The 21,379-nt window shown below is 32.8% G+C and overlaps 3 protein-coding genes across 5 annotated transcripts; all 3 read right to left on the reverse strand.

The window, feature by feature from the left end:
* Positions 1–2,196: 2,196 nt before the first annotated feature.
* Positions 2,197–3,580, reverse strand: LOC107177366 (uncharacterized). Its single transcript, XM_015531077.3, has one exon. The coding sequence runs from the start codon at positions 3,304–3,306 to the stop codon at positions 2,308–2,310; it is 999 nt and encodes a 332-aa protein (XP_015386563.2). The 5' UTR covers positions 3,307–3,580; the 3' UTR covers positions 2,197–2,307.
* A 5,125-nt stretch (positions 3,581–8,705) lies between these two features.
* LOC102614061 (protein POLAR-like 1) lies at positions 8,706–14,127 on the reverse strand. Of its 2 annotated transcripts, none has more exons than XM_006480582.4 (4): positions 13,582–14,127; positions 10,183–10,643; positions 9,131–9,386; positions 8,706–8,974 (listed from the first exon to the last, which is right to left on the reverse strand). In XM_006480582.4, exons 1-4 carry the CDS (start codon positions 13,982–13,984, stop codon positions 8,835–8,837), a joined length of 1,260 nt encoding a protein of 419 aa, XP_006480645.1. In that variant the 5' UTR covers positions 13,985–14,127; the 3' UTR covers positions 8,706–8,834. The 2 variants fall into 2 exon arrangements, with proteins under 2 accessions (XP_006480645.1, XP_006480646.1); XM_006480583.4 differs by having other exon boundaries at positions 9,131–9,380; positions 13,582–14,125.
* A 2,298-nt stretch (positions 14,128–16,425) lies between these two features.
* Positions 16,426–20,769, reverse strand: LOC102614555 (lipid phosphate phosphatase gamma). 2 transcript variants are annotated; one of them, XM_006480584.4, is made up of 2 exons: positions 19,938–20,769; positions 16,426–16,903 (listed from the first exon to the last, which is right to left on the reverse strand). In XM_006480584.4, the coding sequence occupies exon 1, from the start codon at positions 20,629–20,631 to the stop codon at positions 19,957–19,959; it is 675 nt and encodes a 224-aa protein (XP_006480647.1). In that variant the 5' UTR covers positions 20,632–20,769; the 3' UTR covers positions 16,426–16,903; positions 19,938–19,956. The 2 variants fall into 2 exon arrangements, with proteins under 2 accessions (XP_006480647.1, XP_006480648.1); XM_006480585.4 differs by having other exon boundaries at positions 19,934–20,769.
* Between the last annotated feature and the right edge of the window lie 610 nt (positions 20,770–21,379).

Below are 21,379 nucleotides of genomic sequence, written 5' to 3' on the forward strand. Positions count from 1 at the left end.
TTGTTGGGGACCCAACTTGTGATAGTTGAGCTTATGAATGTTAAATGCCCATATTGTGCTTTGAATTTGTGTCAAGTTAGGTCCAACATCAGTAGCCTGGATCAAGGCTGGATCGGAATGGGTATTTTGCCTGGCGCATTTTCATTAGCTGTTTCCTGTTTGCTTAAAAGCTGTTGACTCGTGTCAAAATTGGTGAAACAAACTTTCAACTTCTCATCTCAATTCGGTCGCAGGAAGTATACTGAGTGCCAATTAATGAGACAACTTATCTTCGAATTTGAGTACCAACTTACAAGAAAAATTATCTATAACTGCCGAATTAGAATGCGACAGTTAATTAGAAGATAAATTGCCACGTTTTATTGCGACTCAAATATCGTCTCTAGTATAACATAATAAATTAAAGCTAGTTTTTCTTCCAAATCCAGGGAATTTTCAAAGTAAAATAGTAATGCACAGCTATCTGAAAGATCAGTAAGTGGCCTTGATATGCAACTATGATTCCAGTTTTCTATACTCTAATTATCTTATTATTGCTTTATGACCATTATCTGTCATGGCGGGCCACTGGTTTACTGTTGGTTGCGTGTCACTCTGAATGACAACATAGGATTGCAGCAGAACGAAGCTTCATCTTTTTTGTGAGCCCTGCAAAAAGCTGTTCAGTGATTATTTTAAAAAAAAAAAATTCCCCCTATTCGGTGGCCCTTGTGCCTGTTTATTTTGATGCCTCAATAGCCAAGCCAAACCAAAATCAAACATTCAAATCTAAATGGTTGCATTTTTCTGATTCTGAGAACTCTGCTCTGCAGAGACGTGTAATCAATCACTCAGCTTTGAGCTTTTCCAATTTAGTGGCAGACAACAGGTACACCATTAGTCAATTACCAAAAGCAATCTCTGCTCAGGATATAGCTACAGAATTGGTAACTGGATTATTACCTCTGTGTGTTGTGTAAGACTGCAGCTGCTCTCCTTTCTCTTCCGAGAAATAAGAACATAAATAATTGCAAAGGGAAAAACGAATAAGACAAACTTCAATAATTTATTTTCCTACCCATCACAGATATTTATTCTTTTCACTATGATCTAATAGTTCCTTCATATGAACTCTTCATAACTACAGAATGAAAGCGCAAGTGCATAACCACAAAGTATCAGAAGGCATAGGTCCCAAAGGGTGATGACCATAATTGATACCCCACAATCCCCATTTAAAAAACTTTTATCACATCTAAAAGACAATTATTCAACTAAACAGGAGCCGAAAATCATGGCCTGAGCTCAATGAAGGGGGGCTAGTGATACAGCCAACAATAGTAGAAATCTATTACGTAATAGATGTATAAATGGTGAACACATTTCAATTTTTGAAGATTCCGTTACTGTACTAGAAATAGGTCCAAACTCAATAAGATATCTTAAACCAGTACCTTTTTAAATAAAAACAACCAATATTGTCCAAAACTAAAATCTTGGTCATCCCATGTTCCTTATCCAGAATGAATGAAATGCGTATGACAGATTATGTTTCTTAATTGATATGAATCCTTTTTTTTCTTTTTTCTTTTTTTCCAAAGTTTAGCTACATTAAAATACATGATATGCACATGATTGTAGATCCCTTTGACTCTCTTTAACAATAGATCTTGATAGCTTAACTAATGTAAGGTAAGCTACCAATTGCAACTAAAAACAAAGTTCAGTGTCTAGTAGTATTATTTATTCTGTTACTTCAAAATGTGGGTCACCTGAAGAAGATTTGTATAAACTTTCTACCTTAGTATAAAAGTTAGTCAGAGTATCCAAAGATGCATAAATAAGTAAAAAGTTTCTTAGCCCCCAAAAGCCCCACAAAGCCCAAAAAAAAGAGGGGTATGAAACAATGAAAATGATAAAGAAAATGAAAATAAAAGCAGAAATTTATATATCTGTAATAATAAATACAAGTGCCCATGAGCTGCTGTTGACTGTCGAGCAGTGGCGCTGGCAGCAGCAGAGAAGCTTAACATCAACAACATTACAACAACAACAAAACACAAATACACAATTTTCCCTGTTGTTTATATTTCAGTGTACGAATCAACTTTACTTTACTTTATAGCCCTTCTTTAATCTTTAGATTATAGCATAGAGAGCCATAGAGATTCTCTCGTACAGCTCCACATGTGAAAATAAAAATAATACAAAGAGAAATTCAAAATAAAAACAAAGATTATATTCAGTTAAGTTGCCAAAAGAAACCCAAAAAAGAACAAACTAAAAAATATATATCTATAATTGATTTAATTAATTAAATTGATTAATTCATGTGAAACCCAACCTTCTCTGCTTCCAGAAACTCAACTGAGGATCAAGCTTCTCTCCAGTTCTCGCCGGTTCAGATTTACACCTAGTGAGTATCAAAGGCCGCATAGTTGTTACCAACTCCTCCTCCTCCTCCCCCTCTGATTCAATATTTGCAGATTTCACAAATTTTTCTCTAATTTTATCAATTGGGCCCTCAAATTCTTTGAAAAAACTCAATTTTTCCTCAGTTTCTGGATCCATTCTCGGTTGTTGATCCGAATCTCTGCAAATGGACTCTCTTCCCGATGTGGGATTCTCTTCTCCTCCGCTTTCTGGCTCTGTCTTTGCCTCTGCTTGCTCTTTTTCTTCTTCTTCTTCTTCACCCCAAAACCTACTTGCTAATGAAGATGATCTGTATGGTGCAGATCTACACCTTGTTAATAAAAAAGCATTTTTTGGTGGTGTTGATGCAGGAGAAACAAAAACTTTAGCAGCTTCCTCTCCTTTTTCTTCGTCTTCGTTTTCAGTTTCTCGAACAAAAGATTCACTTTTGTCGCCAAATTTTGAATCTTTCTCTAAAGAATCTCCTCTAATTTTGCTTTTTCTTCGAAAGCTACCACGAAAGAACAACACCCATTTGCACCAAACGGGTTTTAAAGACCTAGGCTTGAGTCCTTTCCCCTTAAAACGGCGGCAAAAGCAGCCGTTTTTATCATTTTCACCCATCCACTTGCACCGCCGTTTATTCGGGGCTCCGGTTCTTTTTCCGGGTTGTTGTTGTTGTTGTTTCGACGACCGTTTGACCCGTACTTGGCCCATGCATGTGACTTTCGGCGAAGTGGGTTCCTGTGTTTCAATGGCGGCACTCTTCTTTCTTAGCACAAACATTGGACTTGAACGTGACCTGCCTCTGCTTCTGCTCCCAACATTGCTCCTCAAGAACCGCATCAGTGGCGGCGGATACTTCTCCGCCCGACCCGGACTCGACATGGGCTTAGTAGTAACCTTCATCTTCATCGGAGAAGATTTGCTTTATTGATTTATTTTTTCTTTTATTGTGAGAAGTGAAGACTGAAGAAGAAGAAGCAGAAGATATGATATGGTGGTGACTACAGTTGTAGTTCGTTGGTTCTTGCTTTATGTGTTTTTGTTTTTGTGTTGCCTTTTGATTTTTATTTTATCTTCGCACGGATGGGTGAATAGATTGTATAGATTTTTCTATCTGGGAGATTGTAAGGTTCTGTTTGGCTTCGCTTGGACGGTTCTCCTAGAACAGGTTTCTTTTTCTTTTTTCTTTTTTTAATATAAATTAAAGTAAAGTCTAACAAATAATAATTGATAGGATTTCTGTAGATGTAGTATATGTTTTTATAGTATTATTTGATAAGGGGCTACTGTAGACCCTTAGATTTAAGTAACTTCATTATCTTTTTAATCTTTAAAAAAAATTATTCCTTTAATTATGTTTATTTTTTTTTAAGTTCATTGAAAAAAATATATTAGTATGGTGAATATAACTTTATAAGTTGAAAAATAATATGGTTTTGACTTAATTTTTTTTTCAAATTTTACTTGTATGTTTATTTTTAAACGTCAACTATATGAACATAATAGATTTTATTTATAGATATTGTAATGTAAAAACTAAATACCAAATTAATCATGAGTGATGTATCAAGGAATTTAAAATAATCTTTTAATATATTTAGAACAAAATTATGAATGAATTGACATATGCGAATGAATTTATGGCTCTAATTTCTACTGCAACTATAATATTGCAACATTTTTTTTAATTCTATTATACACAGATTGTCACCGTCATACGTTGACACACTAAAGTACTTGTCCAGATACTTTAAATCCTCTCTAATGAGATTACAATTAATATTTATAATTATATTATACAATTGGGACCACCGCCATACATTGACATACTAAAGCACTTGTCCAGATATTTTAAACCCTCTCTAATGAGATTAGAATTAATATTTACAATTATATTATATAATTGGGACCACCGCTATACATTGACACAATAAAGCACATACCCATATACTTTAAATCTTCTCTAATATTCGAAAATCCTTGCACTCACCATTGTAAATGTAAGACTTCTCCTATTAGATCAAAGACTCATTGGTCAATATTGCAGAATTTTATTATAACTTATTTCGTTTATATTTGAATGTTTATATTTGAATAGAGAAAATTAAAGGAGCTGTGGTTTGTTAGAATACCATCACATAAATAAAAAAAAAATGGGCTCTCTAGCTTATTTAATAAGTAAAATATCTCAATTTAATCTTCATTAACTGGTGAAATTATTTATGTCCAATAAATTTTGATATTTTACTTAATTTTAATTAATTATTATGAACCGTTGGATATTATCCAATGACTTTTTTTTATCTTATTATTGATACTGAAGTTTCAATCTAATACCATGGCATTATAGAGGGACCCTAATTGATATTTGTTTTGATGTATTAAAATTGAAGTATAATTAGTACCTATCGAAATCTATCTTGACATATTAAAACTTAAATGTAACAAAATTAAAATCTAGTCAGTACCCACCAAAATTTTTCTTAATGAATCAAAAATAAAAGTGTAATGATATAACCACAAACTCTTATATAAATTTATTTTGTACAAAATAATGTGACATTAATTTATTAATTGATTAAATATCTTTTCGCCCACATAATTTATTTCTATTTTTTTATATTTTCATTCAACTAATGAGTTAATGACACATTAATTTATATAAAATAAATTTATATAAGAGTTTGTTATTGTATCATCACTCAAATTAAAATCCAATCAACACATGGTGGGTTCAGCCTCAATGTATTAAATTTGAAATCTAAAGAATGGTTACATAAGCTGGCACAAGTAACAAAGTTTCAAGTCCTGATAATTTGAAAATAATAATAATAATAATAATAATAATAATAATAATAAATAACTAAGAGCATCTCCAAAAGGCTCCATAAATTTTACTCTTTAAATATTCATTTGCTTACCTATGTGGTAAATAGATGAGTGAAAAAAAATATTGTTCTCCAAAAGACTTTTCAAATATAAATGAATGAATATTATTTTAATTAAATAATTATTTTTTTAAAAGAAAAAGTTAATAGTAATTAAAGTATATTTTTTTTTCAATAAAAAATAATAAAATATAAATTAAAGGGTGAGAAAGTAACTTTTCAAATTTGAAGAAAAAGAATCATTTCGAATCTTAATTAGAGTATCTTTTAGATCCTTAAATATTGATATAATTCTTAAAATAAATAATAAAATTTTATTTAAAGAGTTTTTTTCTGAGTTATTTGGCATTTATTGGCGTTCTTTTGTAATAATATATAAATAAAATAATAAATGTGCATGGTAACAGTGATGTAAATTTTTGCAGTGCAGTGATAACAGTTTGATGATCTTTGGTGCCGATGTTAAAGCCACTTTAGTGTTACTGGGGAGTGGGGCATACGTTGTGATTTGCCCACGTAGCTAACCAGGAGATCATGATTGGTTTAGTGATTGATTCATCTTTTTTAACTGAGGCAGTCATCATTTGCAGAAGGAGCTGTAATGAAGTAACTTTCATTTCATTTATTTAGTCAAGGTTCATTATTAGAAATGAGCCCACCTTTGTCTCAATGTCAAAGAGCTTTGATCAAAGGGGAGATTGTAAAATTTTATCCCTATTAAAAGCATTAAATGTCATTCAACCTTTATTATTTTTATAATAATTAATAATTCCCAATAGCGTAATTTATTATAAATTAAATAAACAAAAAAATATAAAATATAAATACTAAAAAAATAAAAAATATATGTTTTGATAGAAATAATAAAATATTTTTTATACTTTTTATTATTTTATATATTTAGATAAAAATGTTTATAAAATAACAAAAAAAAGGAAAATATGTTATTATTAATTTTTTATTTCTATCAAAACATATATTTCTTATTTTTTAATAATTAAACTTTTAATTTTAATTTTTATATATATGATTTATTTTATTTATAATAAATATAAATAAAAATATATTTTAAAATAAAGATAATACTATAAAATTATACTGATAGAGATACTTTAGCTATTATAAAAATAATAGAGAGATCAAAACAATCTGAGTTTAGTGGTGGACATCTATTGGCTTCATTATTTAAATTGAGAGTTCAAATTTCTCCGCAAGATCGAAACAATCTGAGTTTAATTTTTCTCTTCATTTTTAAGCAACATAAGTTGGTTACCACCATTAGCAAGGCTACGCAAATATAATTGCTTCTCCGAAAAAATCACCCTTGTGTAACATTGCAACTACATTAGTTTGTTAACAATCTTGGTTTGAATTTGTTTATCGAAATAAATAATTTCCTGCAAAGCATGGTTCGGTTAACTGGCTATTGTTATGTTGAGACGGTAATCCTCTCTTCATTTATTTGAGCAAAAATATAATAATGTGAATTATTCATAATTTAAAAAATATTTTGAACATTCTTTTACTCTTCGCACTCATTTAATAAATTTTAAAATTATTTTTTTATTATGTACAGTTATTCACCTTTTAAATATACTCATAAACTCTCTATTTATTATATTGTTGTTTCCACTAAACACTTAAAAAAGTTATTGCTCAACCCTTTTTATAATATAACAATAGAAATATAGTCTATGATCATTGAAATAGTAAAATCAAACAAAATAGGGTCAACGTTGAATAAAACTTATTTAAAAAATCGTAGTAAAAAATTAGTCTTGTCAAATAATTGTTGAATTAGATTTGATGTCGAGGGGAATGTTTAGTGTTTAAATTGTTCGTGAAGTAGTAAAAAATTAGTCTTGCCAACTAATTGTTGAATTAGATTTGATGTCTGAGGGAAATGTTTAGGGTTTAAATTGTTAGTGAAGTGCTGGACCTTTTAAATTGGAGTTGTTATGGAGTAAATGTCATAATAGTTATGAAATAGAAATTGATTGTGTTTAGTAAACTTTAATAGCTATTGAGTGAATATTAGTAATAATTAATACACAATGGGGAGAAAAAAGCTACTAAGCTGTTAAAATTCAGCTAGAAGGTGTAATAAAAAACTTATTGGCTTGACTTTAGTAACTCAGTTGCCCCCAGCACACTAAGTACTAGATGGGTGTCTAAAATTTTTTAAAAGAAAAGTTATATGTTAGACTATATTAATGATGTGTTTATTTTTCGAATTAGAAAATCAGAATTATTGATCGGGTGTACTTCGCAAAATAAAAGCCAGAATCAGAATCAGAATCAAGATTGTGAGCCCACCACAATTTAAGAGTGAGTAATGAGAGATTGGTTCCTAATGGGGGTTTGGGAATGAGTCTCCAATTCCTTAACTTCCAACTTTACCCTCATTTACATTTCAATAATCCAAAATAGCCTCTTTAGTAATAGTAATAGTAGTAGTAATAATAATATTATTTTAATATATAATAATAATCATAGTAATAGTAGTAGTAATTATTATTATTATTATTACTACTACTATTAGTACTATTATTATAATTATTTTTTAGCAATTTGTAACAATCTAATTCATTCCTGACTTTAATTTTAAGACAAATAAATATATTAATGGCAATCCAAGTCATTCTGATTCTAATTCTTATAGTTCAAGTAAATAATTTATTTTGATTTCAATTCTCTATTCCTATTCTAACATTTTTTTATTCTTACCTATTCCGACTTCAATTCATTTCAATTTAATAAACGCTCCATGAAATTGTCTAACGTTACGCCATAAAATTGTCTAATGTTCCTCCTCGGGGACTAGATCAAAGTCATTCGTTCATCATCAGATCACATGGACATATTGCGCAGTGTAGACCATAGGCCTAAATGTTATATAGGCTTATTCCGTGACAAAAGAAAAGGAAAAAAAAAATAATTAAAAGCCTTTTTTTTTCCCTTCCTTTGCCACATCAAATCATGGGGCAAAATTTTTACAGCAAATAGTATATAAAAGGGCCATCCACAAGTTTAATAGACTTAACATTTTTCCACAACCCATCATGGCTCCACCAACTTAACATCTTTCAACGCAACAAGCAAAGCAAGGCAACCACCGCACTGAACCGTCTTGAGCTTTTGCCACTTTCCAACATTATCCTCTGCATTCAATCAGCATCCCTCGCGAGTTCCCTGTCTATTTGGTAGTTTCCCTGGATATAAAGGGGCAAACTAGTAAACATGGTTTTCCCAACAAAGGAACAGAAAAGTCAACAAAGGTATCAGTCTCCCAGTTTCCTTGCCTGCCGGCAATCCAAAGAAAAAGTGCTTCACCATGAAGCAAAGCTGGCTAGATGGCTAAGAAGTCAATTAGAAATCAGAATCACTTTGTGTAGAGTGTTCAGCTGCAGACACTAGGAATAAAAATAAAAAGATGTCCTAAATTAAAAAAATGTACAGAGACAGTGTTCACTTAAGGTCAGCTATAATATTTACTGTTACATTCTATGATTGCACACTAAATTGCTTTATCATCCTAAAGAAATAATGTCAATTTACATAATAATTGCAATACTCTGTGCCAACAGGTCTTTTCATCCCAACCAGGGACCTTGATTGCAACTCTACTTCATTACTGCAATCCCATTTGCTGGCACAATCTTGCTCCTCCCGTGCCTGGATTTCATCACCTGAGAAACAGAATCAGCATTCAGCATTAGAAACTATACCAGCTTTTGAAGAGAAGCGAATTTTGTGGTAACCAAATGTCATGTCAAAGACTACAACAGGTGCAGAAGCAGGAAAAATAATTAAAATGAATGGCGTCAGAAGGTTGAAACTCCTGCCTGGGATACTTGACAGAGAGAATTCAGTCAGGCGTTTAACGCAGTCCTTCAGGGCTTGGAGTTCGTTTTCCTTCTCGCCAAGTTTGGATTGAGCCGAATGCAATTCAGATTCCAGGTCCATGATTTGGTTTTCCTGCTGTTTAATTAGCAGATGGGACAATTTCTGATCCAATTCAGATGGTGACACTCCATGACTTTGGTAAAAATCAGAACTCTGCCCCTCTGCTTCATGGAACTCCATTGTTGAAACCTTGGTCTGCACAACATTTCTCCGATCAATGACAATTGGTAATAATAAAATGCATAATTGTTAGAACTGAATAAAGCAAACCCAATACAGGGCAACCCAAGGTTACTGTGTGCTGATGTATATAAGACATACTTAGCATGCCAAGCTGATTTATGATGTATGTGACCAGAAGCATTGTGTAGCTTATGATGAAGTCACTATTATTCAATTTGTTCACGTTTAAAATTGACATAATGTTATACATGCCTTCTTTACCTATGGCAAGGGCAGTATCTGCAACCTTACTGTTGTACTGAAAATCAATGAAACCAACCATTCTCTTGATAATAGGTAACAACCAGTAAGCATTAGCATAAAGCCTGGAAGCTTGAAGATAATTAAAGCCTCTTCATAAAAATTGAGTAATAAGACCCCAATATTTCAATTAAAACCTCCATGTGTACATTTATGTTCCCAAATGCAATATAAAGGCTGAAGTCTAAGCAAAAAGTAAATTTTAAAAACTATTCTTTTCTAGCCAAAAATAAATTTATTCAACTTCCTACCATTGATGAAAAGGGAGAAAAAAAAACAACTTATGGATTTTTATTCTTTGATGATTATAAAAAAAAACTACCTTATGTGTTAAGATGTAACACATGCAACCTAATTAAGGAGAAGCATATTCATTTGTTTAAAAAAGTTCTATAATTGTATCTGCACATAACTCAGATCTTCGTGATATAGGTACAGATAATGCATCAGTATGTGGGACAAACATTTAAGCGTTAGGTAAATCAACAGTTTGCCTACTGGGACTTACCTCATGCAAATTTAATTTCATATCTTCATGGTAAGAAGATTCTGTACTGTACCAAGGCAGTTTTTGCAGTTCAGACTCCAGTTCTGCTTCCAGTTTATCCATTTCCAGGACCTCTGCATCTCGCTCTTCAGTAAGAACACTACTTGTACATTCACTATCATCAATTAGAGGCAAACCTAACACTTTTTGGTCACTAAGGTCTCGGTTCCCACTTCTTGACTTGAAAAGCACCTGCTGAGTTTTGTTGCTGGTAATTTTCTCCAAGTTTTCAGTTTCTTCATTAGCAGAAGTATGAACTAGCACACTGCATGATGATTTTCTTCTATGTAGCTCAGATTTTAGTTCCTGAACAACTTTGGCAGTTTCATCCATGGTTGTGTTTAGCTTACTGATCTCAGCTTTACTGGCTGATATCATGTACATCATTCCAACACCAAGTCCCCAATTGAACAAAGAGCTATCTAAAGAGTATAATACAACATATAAGATGTTAGACTCAAAACATCGCAAAAACATTAAAGCATATTGAACTGCATTCCAGAGAATAAAACCCACCACACTTGTTAATGTAAACCAACAAAACTAACATGGGTACAAGTCCACTGTAAACATAGTCAAGTATTTCTTATGAAAAAAGAACATGGTAACAGCTATTGGTTTTTTTAATGTATTTTAGAACTCATAGGACTCGCAAGCAAACATAAGTTCATGAAAACTTGCTCTATGTAGAGTTTTGAGTGTTTTGCTTTCATTGGTACTTCTCGTCCTTGGTTTTGTGGATTTGTAATCCCATCTTTCGTTGTAGATCTCTCTTATAGTTTAATATATCATCTTTGTTTCTTAGCAAAAAATAAAATAAAATATTTTCTGGCTTCCCTGAACCATGTGGAAACAATTGAAAATTATGGTTTTTCAACTCCATTGAACTTCAAGACCAATGATTAGAAACAACAACGGTAGAAAATTTATCATTAATCAAAGTGTGTGTCCTTTTCACGAGTAGCATTTTTATTATGAAAGGTTCTTTGTACAGAATTTAACATGTAGCAATGATAGGATTTATGGCATGAATAAGATCAATGAAAGCATTAAGGTAAAAATTGTTAGAATCTTCTTGATTTGTACTTCCTGGCAATCAAACAAAATGATTTACAAGAACAAACATGAGCTTGAGCACATTGTCACACCAAAAAAACAAAAAAAACAAAAAAATATTTTTCCCCTTAGTTGACAGATCAATTGAGCATAATGTAAGGATGATGGAAATAACAAACATATGCATGATTTGAGATTAAATTATTTCAGCTTTTTATTATTCTAAATGAGTCAATGCATTTAACAAAGTGAAGGACTAAGACACCAACCTATTGACTTTTGCCAGAGGACAAACCTCCATGTATTATCTAAGACACATAGAGAACTTCTAGCTTAGGCACCAAATCCGTTGGTTGATTCTCCTGCTGCTTAACTTCAACTTTGGCAGCACTTTGTCAACTGCGTTAGCCTATTCTCTTATTAGTGAAGAACGCTCTTCTTTTAGTGAGACTCCAGCTATTTGCTTAGCTAGAGTTTTTTCAGTGGCCAAAATATTCTCTTATTCAATGAGTCTTAGTTCCTTAAGACCGTTTTAGAGAACTTTTAAGAAAAAAGATTGTCGTATAAAAAATTGCTCAATTCAGAAAGTTTTCTTACTAGCAGCAAATTTCCATCTACTAAAGTATCCTAAAAGCTTGTGATTTCATCCATAATCTAATAATAAAAGAATATTCGTGACCCAGTAACCGCAGTTATGAAATCAACATAAGCAAGTATGAATAGAGTCTATAGCTCCACTTGTGGGTGGAAGTCAAGTGAGTGAGTGAAGTAGTGAAGAATGTGAGAATCAATGCAAATTAGCAATAAGCATGGAAATGAAAAACATTAATGTGAATGACAGTGTGTCGCATGAAGCATAAGTGAATGAATCCACTCAATTGGGAAAGAATTGAGTGATATAAGAGCCAAAGTGCTAAATAAATAAATATTGTAAATGCTTTTTCTTGTGTGCCAGTGTTAATGCTATTGTGTCGGTGATTAATGAAAGGGTGTACTTAATGAAACTAGCATACTAATATTGATTCAAGGCATTGAACAATATACATGTACAAGTGCACACAAAGAAAAACCATACCGATCGTATAAAATAATACAGTACCTAGTTCACAATAAATGTTTCTCTTTACACATCTAAAGCTAATTTGCACACAATCTCACTTCTTTTTCTCACTAATATTACATACCTACAAGCAACTCACTAGCTATTCAGACTTCTCTTACCTCACACTTGCATAAAATGGAGTCATAAGCTCCTATTTATACTTGTTTATGTCGATTTCATAGCCAACGTTATTGGCTCATGAATATTCTTTCATGTTCAAATGATCAAATAAAACCTAAAGCTTCTACAATAATTCAAATGGCTGTGACTGATAATTGTGGCCGGTTAGAGAAATTTTTAACAAGGAGAGCAGTCTCTACTCAGATATTTTTTGTGAAAGTAAAGTCACTTTTACTGCATGGCCATCAAATTATGGCCAAAGTACATGCTTAAGCAAGCATGCAACTTCGACAATAGTGAAGGCATCAGTTTAAATGCATGGTAAGCAAAAGTTCAACAAACAAAATACACTATATAAGGTCTGAATGTAGTAAATTTGCAAGTCAAATTTGTAGACTACAGGGACCTTGGATAACTATAAAAGCAGAGTGCCATTTGTTTTTCGAACACATTAAGCTTTGGCCATTCATAAGAAAACCTTCTAATTTTATAATTTATTGGGTATTTCTCCCATTTGTGTCTTTCCTCAAACTGAGAGAGAGGCCACTATTTAATCTTTCCCGTAGACATTTCCCTCACATGGAGGGTTTTAATGCATAAATCTTTTGTCCATTATATTTCTCCATTTATTTTCTTTGAGCTGTATATTTATTTTCTCAATTTTCAATTTACGCTGCATGATATGTCCTCAGCTTCCTAGCAGTCGTATCAGGGCTAGGCATTGTGATGTCAGTAGGGTACTCATATGATTTTGTACATGTATAAGAAAGTTTTGACACAAAAGCCATAAAAATTTGCCTAAAAGTCTTAGTTTTAAGTGGGACCATTCCTCCAGCCTTTTCTAGGGAAACTTGAGATTTGAGAAACAGAAATTTCAAGCTTTTACATATTCAGCATGGCATTCGACCCAGGTGGTAAAAAAAAAGTAATTTTTTCAATCCCTATCTAGCAAACGAAATGCAAGATGATAAAAAACTAAATTAATCTCAAGACATCATTACATCATCACATCATCACATTTTCACAGCAACAAAACAGATCATGAAAAGATTAATAATAATAATAATAATAATAATAATAACCTTTAGAAGAAGACGCTCCACGCTCAGCAGCACCATTCTTGCTTGTCCTCCTCTTCTTCAAGCAAACAGCAACAGCTCTCCTTTTATTCAATTCAACACCTCCACCAGCAGATCTTTTCTCACTCTTCACCTTCTTCTTCTCCTTCCTCAAAATTTTGGACCCACTATTGCCACCAGACGACTCAGGGCTCGAAAACCTAAAGATCCCCTCTTGTTTCTCGCAATTACTAACACACCCAGATGCATTCAAACCCTTTTGAACAACATGAGAGTGATATTTCACATCAACATCAAATGGGTTCCTTTCTTTCTCATTTTGATCACCTTGGCTGCCGAACAGGTACTTGGCCACCAGGCTTGTGGATCCCGCTGCCGCTGCAGCAGCCAATAGAAGTTGCCACATTTTGATTTTAATTTTCAGATCAAGAAAGAGCAAAGATCAGGAGAAAGAGAGCAGAGTCCAGAGAGTGAATGTGATGGAGGGATAGGACATTTAATAAAAGAGTTAGGTGCGGTGGAAGAGTATCTCTGTCACCTTTCCAATTTTCAAAATGATTAATTTGATTACGTTTTTGAGTTTTGTCAAGATTGACATATAAGTTAAGTACAGTCAGATACTCAGATGTTTCCCGCTTTGGCTTCAAGCTTTCTAATTTACAAAAATTTACTATTTTTTTTTATTGAATTGCTCTCTCTCTCTCGTTGTGGACTCTTGGCATCACGTCACGTGTGCTTGCTTGTCAATCCAACGGCTCGATATTTCCATTTTTTGTTTTTCTAGTTTCTTCAATTACAAAGATGGCTAACGGGCGGATGGCACGTGGCACTATATAAACACATACATTATGGTGTGGTATCAATACGTTTTGGTAGAACATACGGCACGGCACACTATATTTTAGACACGCAGACTTTAAAAGTACGGTAAAATTATAGATGAGTTAAACATGACATGACATGTGAAAAAATCCCAATAAACATATTTCATATAAAAATAAATTTAAAATTTTATAATTTTATAAATAATTTGAAATTGAATCTTTTAATATATTTTATTAAAATAAGTTTTTTAAATTCATTTAATTTATAGTTTAAAAAAATATTATAATTGATTTATATTATAATTTATTAAATGAATAATTGATATTATGATTTTAATAAATACAATTACAAATATCATGATTTTATAATATATTTATTAATATTATATGAACTATGATCAATGACTCTTTGTAAGTCCTAATTAATAATTAAGTTAACTCTTAAAAAAATTTATTCTTATTATTGTTGTTAAATATTAAAAAAGAATTCTATTACCATAGAGTCAAACTTAATAATTAATATTACATTGTTTTACCATTGTTACTTTATTATTATTGAATATGGACTTAAGTTTTGAATTTTTTATTCTATTAAATTTGAATAAAAAACATGTGGACGGCAAAAAAATACATAAGCTTGAAAAAAATAAGGCAACAACTTAGCATTCATTCTTTAAAAAATAAAATAAAATAAAAAGTTCAGTGGGCTTGTTTTTTAGGCATGGTACGTATGGGCATGGCACAATTGGTGCCCCCCCCCCCCAAAGTACAGTACGAAGCACATAGTGGACACGACACGAGCACGAGCACATATTATCTTCCTTTGATGGCGGGTAGGGCTAGCACGACACGGCCCGTTAGCCATCTCTATTCAATTATTGCAAGTTCATTATTTGTTCGTACCAATCCTACAAATGATTTAGGTCTTATTTGATATTGAAGTGTTATGAATGACTTAAGTCTTATATGGTATTATAGTGTTGCAGCATTTAAATTACAGTTGTTGTAAAAACAAAATTTTAATTATGAAATAAATATAGATAATATATGATGAATATGATTTTTAAACAATAATTTAAAAAATAATAAATATATTATAATTTTTTGTCATAAAATGTGAAATTAAATCAACTTAATTTTTAAGTCACAATAGGTAGTGTTTATTAGATATTTTGATACTTTAAATTAAAAATTACAGCTATCCAATCTTAATATCATAGAGACCATTAAGATGAGAATGTTGATCAGCTTTCTTAGAATGAATTATGAACCATTTATTATTATTTATTTTTGCTTTCTTTTTTCCTTTTTTGGAAAGAAATTAGACAAATGGCGAGTAAATCTTCCCGTTCGTCATTGTTGATAAACAAAGTATGGTAACAAGGGAATTTAAAGAATTTGTATAATGTACAGATAAATGACTGTGAAATTAATATATAAATAAAGATATAAAATTAGCTTCGGATGCAAGTCAATAAAATCTTGGCTAATAGAGTTGATTCTCTTTTCATGTGAAATCTGGACTCATTTGATTCAAGTGAAAATAAAACACTAATACTACGGATATTTCATCGAGATACATAGTTTACAAGTGATGTATTCCCAATTATTTTAAACCTAAATTAATTTTGTCTACCTCCCAAAATTCAAAACTAATACTTGGAAAGCAATTAATTAATCCCTTGAGAGCCTCCTAATCCATACATTTATTGAGCCAGAAACATGTGAAAGATACAGGCGACACATCTTTAGAACTCATAAGAGATCATAATCATGCCAGAAGAAAATCTTTATTTGTACATAAATAGATTAAAAAAAATCGAATTTGGTTGGCCATTTTATATAATTTATCAATTTTTAATATGGTTCGGACTTCAGGTTGGCCTATAACCGACCCAACATTCACATTCACAGTGAGGACATGAAAAGGACTCACAACTAGAATAGCACATGATATCAAACAGCATTAACGATGCCATTAATTCATGAAAGCAATTTCAAGTAAAAAGTTAAGCAATGAAAGTTATGTGAAACTAGAACATTTTAGATTGGAAATGAATATTATTCATAAGAAAGAAAAATTTACCCTTGCAAGCATCAGATCTTAAAATTAAGATGAATTCTGAACAAGTTCAGCATCTTTCAAAAAATAAGAAACTTAGAATAATCTATAAACTCCCCAGCTGATGCCTAAATATTGCATTATATTATAGTTTGTAAATGTGATAAATCTAGAGAGTATGGTTTTCTTGTAAAGTGATAAATCTAGAGAGCATGGTTTTCTGTACCAGTTTTTTCATCGCACAGAAACTGCTGCAAAAATTATTATATGCCTATTTAGACGGTCTAAACCCCAGAGCTAGTCCCTCCAGCTAGGTTTTTGTGTGTTTTTCAAAATGAAGTGATAAAAAAGAAAGAAAGGCACGTATGCTTAATCAGCTTGTCCGGCTTGTCCATGCAAGCTATACCAGAATCTACAACACAAATTTGGATCTACTAACCTGCCAACAAAATCAAGAGTGATTATCAACATCAAAGGGTCTCCCCAAAACATACAATTTTACAAGGGCACATGCATAGTAGGAAGAAATGAAGTGTGGCAAGAAAAGTTCTGAGCAACATTTGTAAAAATCAGCAATGCAAATATGCTTATACAATTTACAGACAATGATGAACAATGATGAACAACGATGAAACTAAGCAATATTCTGTATAATAGTAATAGCAACGTCAGCACACATCAAATTATAACCATGACTTTCACTAAATAAAGAAATTGATGTTTACTGAAACCAACATTCAATATATATGTTATAAGCGCCATTCCTAGTACAAAAAAGGAACAACTCCAACCTCACCCATGAAATTCTATGCGATACTTGTCAACTAAAGGAAACATCACATAAACATGCAAGTCATCCTCACCATTTGGACCCACCTACATAAATGATTTTCTGCACAGAATTACCCTTCCCTGTGTTCATTAAAAGACTCGAACACAGAAATGCTAGTTTCTGATTATAGTCACCTTGCTCTCACAACATATTTTCAAAGATGCATACTGACTTATGGAAAATTCTCTCTATAAAAGTAAGGCACGGTTTATTATCATATAAGTCCCGCAAAACATTTCTACCACATGTCCATCCTATTCTAGTTCTATCACATTGACTTAAGGAAATTTCTCATTCTAAATTTTAAGGCACATTTAATTATCATTTAAGACCCTAAAAAGCAGCTCTTCCACACATCACCACTATAGTTCTATCATGCTGTTAGGTAACATTTAAATTGAGGAGAAGACAAAGGGATGACAGGAAGAAGGAAAGGGACAAAGTTCCTTCAACTCATTTGGTTTAAATTAAACCACAAAAGGGAAAGCTTTTCAAGGGATTAGCTTCCTTCCAAGTCCACCAAATCTTGCAATGAAAATGAAAATGGTAACAAATTTTGTTCTCCCAACAAATTCTCCTGTCATTCCTCTAAACCAACAGATAGATGGAAATAAGTTTTCCATTCTCTTTTACCACATTTTCCTTCCTCCCACTCTTCCTTTCTTGCATTCTTTTCCCCTGCAAATCTACCTGACAAAATCTATAATAGTATAATTCCATGTTCTTCGATGATAAATCCAAGGCATTCAAATTGCACACAAATAAGAATAAGAACCCTCTCTGATCTCCTGAGGCTTTTATCAACATTGAGTCACATGTGCATTTGTACATGGATTAGTTTTTTATTGTTTTACCTTCCATTAACAATCAATCAATAACGTGTATTTATAGAAGTAAGAACATAGATCAGGAGAGAATGTTGATCCCACATTTAAAACTTGTCCATCAATCCTCTCATCATGTGACTTTCCAAAAAAAAAATTCTCCATAAAAATATTTCAAGTACTTATAAAATTCAACAGAGTCAATCAGAACTCGGAAGGCCATGCTAAAAAAATAAAAAGACTCAATTTCCATAGAAGACCCACACTATTGCCTTAACATAAATTTCAGATTAGAATTCTACAGGAAGATTAAATTGTCTTTCCAAAACTTCATCATTTTTCATTTTGGTTAAAGCATAACTCAAAAGCAGCAGTAAGATATGAGGATTGCTAAGTAAAACGAAAAAGTAAGCTTGCACTACATGAACCATATCAAAAGGCACTGTAACCTTATAATCAAGCAAATTCATTTTCCATATTGAGAAACAAAAGCAATGAAAAATTAATGTAATAAACGAGGATCTTTGCATAAAACCCTGTAACAAATAAAATGGATAATGGATTTTACACCCTGCCAGATGATGAGGAGAAATACAATTTGATGATCAAAGCAATGTAAGTTCAACTTTTTAGGTTGCAGCATCAAGTCATTTCTGTGACTGGTATTCAATCCAAAACCTCATGCATTCTTCAACTCATTTAAGAGATCCATCAAAAACCAAGATCTTTTGTACCACCAGACAGCACTAAGCATAGCCACCGTGAGGTTTCACAAACTTGAAAACAAACTTACAGCCACGAACACTCAAAATAGTTTTATCTTACACAATCTATAAATAATTTCCTTCTAGAAAAAGCATACAATGTGGAAATAAGGTTGCAGAAATTTTGACAAGGGCCTTTATGTATAATTAAGCTATTCATTGCTTTATTTATTTATTTATAAGTTTAACTACTGCTGATGTCAATGTGATAATCAGAAACCGAGTCTATTAACCATGACAACATTGAGGCATAACCAGGTTGAGTCAAGCATTATGCATCTCTCCCACATCTTACATGACAGAAGATGCAATCAACCTTGGACAAGGAGGCCAGCAGTGTCATATTTCACCAGCATAGGCAGGTTTGGCCTGATCCCACTGAACTTTATTACCACTTACTTGGGCCTTACATAATTTCATATTTAAGTGAAATTCACTGTAGCTAACAATGCTTTTCTCAATAGTCATCAGTAATACAATGGTTTCCATAGGCTTGATTATCCCAAAAGTAACCACCAAATGCATAAAACTCATAGAAAAGACCCACCGTTGCCATAATTTTCTAACATAAATGTACCTTAAGCACAGGTTTGATAGCTACGTTTAAACAATCATACATCAAATACCATCCACTTTCTGTTCCGACTACAAAGCTTACTTTGACAGAGGCATTAAAAGAAGTTTTAACACAAAAGCCATGCAACAATGAAATTCCAGAGATCCTAATCCTTCTTTCTGGCCTGTCATTAAAAACTTACCAATCTATGATATTCACAACTCACACAACGCCTCACATGATAGTAAACAATATATGCAAAAATGATATAATTCTGGAACAGTGTTTCAATTAACATCGCCTTAACATAAAAATCACATCCATTCATTACTATCCTAACCTTCTAGATCAAATTTAACCGCTACTTTAGTGCTATACATACACGATCATTTAAACAATTCACAACCGAATTCAAATCAGAGCAAAACATTCAATCAACGAACTCAAAAGAAAACACAACAGCGACAAAGAAAGAAACATAAAAAGTACTCACATACCCAGATGAGATTTCATCAGTCAATTGCTTTTAGAAACCTTGTTAGCACTACTTCTAGCAGCCCTGGCATTGTTGTACTCGAACTTCAACGGATTAGGAATATGAGAAGTATCCTTGACATAAAAATATCTCCCAAAAGCACTCTCCTCGATAGCCGGAAAATACGGAAACAACACCGAATTGACAAACCAAAACCACCCAGCTCCGATCAAAATCCCCAAAATAGCCCCGGAAAAGACCTGAGCGACTGTATGGTAACCCAAATAAACCCTCGAGTACATAGTCAACACAGCCAAAGTCCAATGCAGAACGTTTGAGAACCACCTGTTTTTAATCCCCCAAAGCCCGATCCCTTTGCAAGTCAAGAGCGTAAAGTAAACGGCGAAAAAGAACATGTACTGGGAGTGACTGGAGGGCCAGCCGTGGGAATCGCACGTTTCCAAGAGCACGCACATCTCGGGGCGGGCCTGCTGGACCGTCGTTTTGATGAACTCGTTGATGAATTGGGAGACTAAGAGGCCGAGAGCGAAGAACATGCCTTGAATCTCGCGGCGAAAGATGAAATGGGAAACGAACCCGCCGAGGCTTATGAAGACGGGGACGAGCGAGACCCACGCTAAGAAGTGGCCCAGCTGATCGCCCTTTCGGTACCGCACGTGGGTCAGTGTCACGGCCTTCAGCGGCGGCGTGGCCATGGCGGAGTGGGATGGAAAGATCTGAGTAAACGTGAACGAATGAATGAATAGTTTGGTAGTAAGGAAATTCGAAACTGAGTGAGAGATGGTGTTTTTTTTTTTTCCCTCTTTGGAGAGACCGTTAGGTGGAAATTAAAGTGTGCTATGAAAAGGAAGAAGAAGGCGACGCGTGGATGTCAATTCAGAGAAGGTGTGCTGTTACTGGTTGTCAGTTTCACATGTTCCCCATTTATGTTATTTTCTGTTATTTTTTGTCTTTGAATTATTGGATAAATTGAATTGATATTTATAACTTCCTCTGGTTATATTTGCAGAAAAAGAGACAAAGCGGTTTTTCTCAAGTCCAATGGCTGGCTAAATTTATATACCAGATGACTTATTTTGCACAAGTTCAATGGATTCTGGAAGATTCAGCAAACAAAGCCCCAACTAGAGGATATTCGGTTGAATTAATCTTACCACACGAATCATATCTTGATTTGAATATTATCGCTTACTTATCACTTTTGGGAACTTGAACTTTTTAATTTATATTGGATCAGTGTTTCTTCAGAAAAATTTGTTTACTATCAAATAGGGAATGAAAAAAAAAAAGGAATTGGGCTTAATTTTGGTGGGTTTGAAGAGAAACAAGATGGATTATGATTATATGAAGTTGTAATGTAGGGTTGATTTGGGATATTGAGTGGTTTAGGGAACAAAACTTTAAAATTTAAATTATAGTAGGGAGGGGGTGTATGAAGAAAAT

The sequence above is a fragment of the Citrus sinensis genome, chromosome 6 (genome assembly GCF_022201045.2).
Source record: "Citrus sinensis cultivar Valencia sweet orange chromosome 6, DVS_A1.0, whole genome shotgun sequence".
NCBI lineage: Eukaryota > Viridiplantae > Streptophyta > Magnoliopsida > Sapindales > Rutaceae > Citrus > Citrus sinensis.

What these genes read in the sequence shown, in the direction of transcription:
- LOC107177366 (XM_015531077.3), bottom strand. Translation starts at nt 3,306, where the DNA reads ATGAAGATGAAGGTTACTACTAAGCCCATGTCGAGTCCGGGTCGGGCG.
- LOC102614061 (XM_006480582.4), bottom strand. Translation starts at nt 13,984, where the DNA reads ATGTGGCAACTTCTATTGGCTGCTGCAGCGGCAGCGGGATCCACAAGC. An exon ending in TGAAATTAAATTTGCATGAG is followed by an intron (nt 9,387 to 10,182) that starts GTAAGTCCCAGT and finishes AATGTTGTGCAG; the next exon opens with ACCAAGGTTTCAACAATGGA. An exon ending in CTCTCTGTCAAGTATCCCAG is followed by an intron (nt 8,975 to 9,130) that starts GCAGGAGTTTCA and finishes TCTGTTTCTCAG; the next exon opens with GTGATGAAATCCAGGCACGG.
- LOC102614555 (XM_006480584.4), bottom strand. Translation starts at nt 20,631, where the DNA reads ATGGCCACGCCGCCGCTGAAGGCCGTGACACTGACCCACGTGCGGTAC.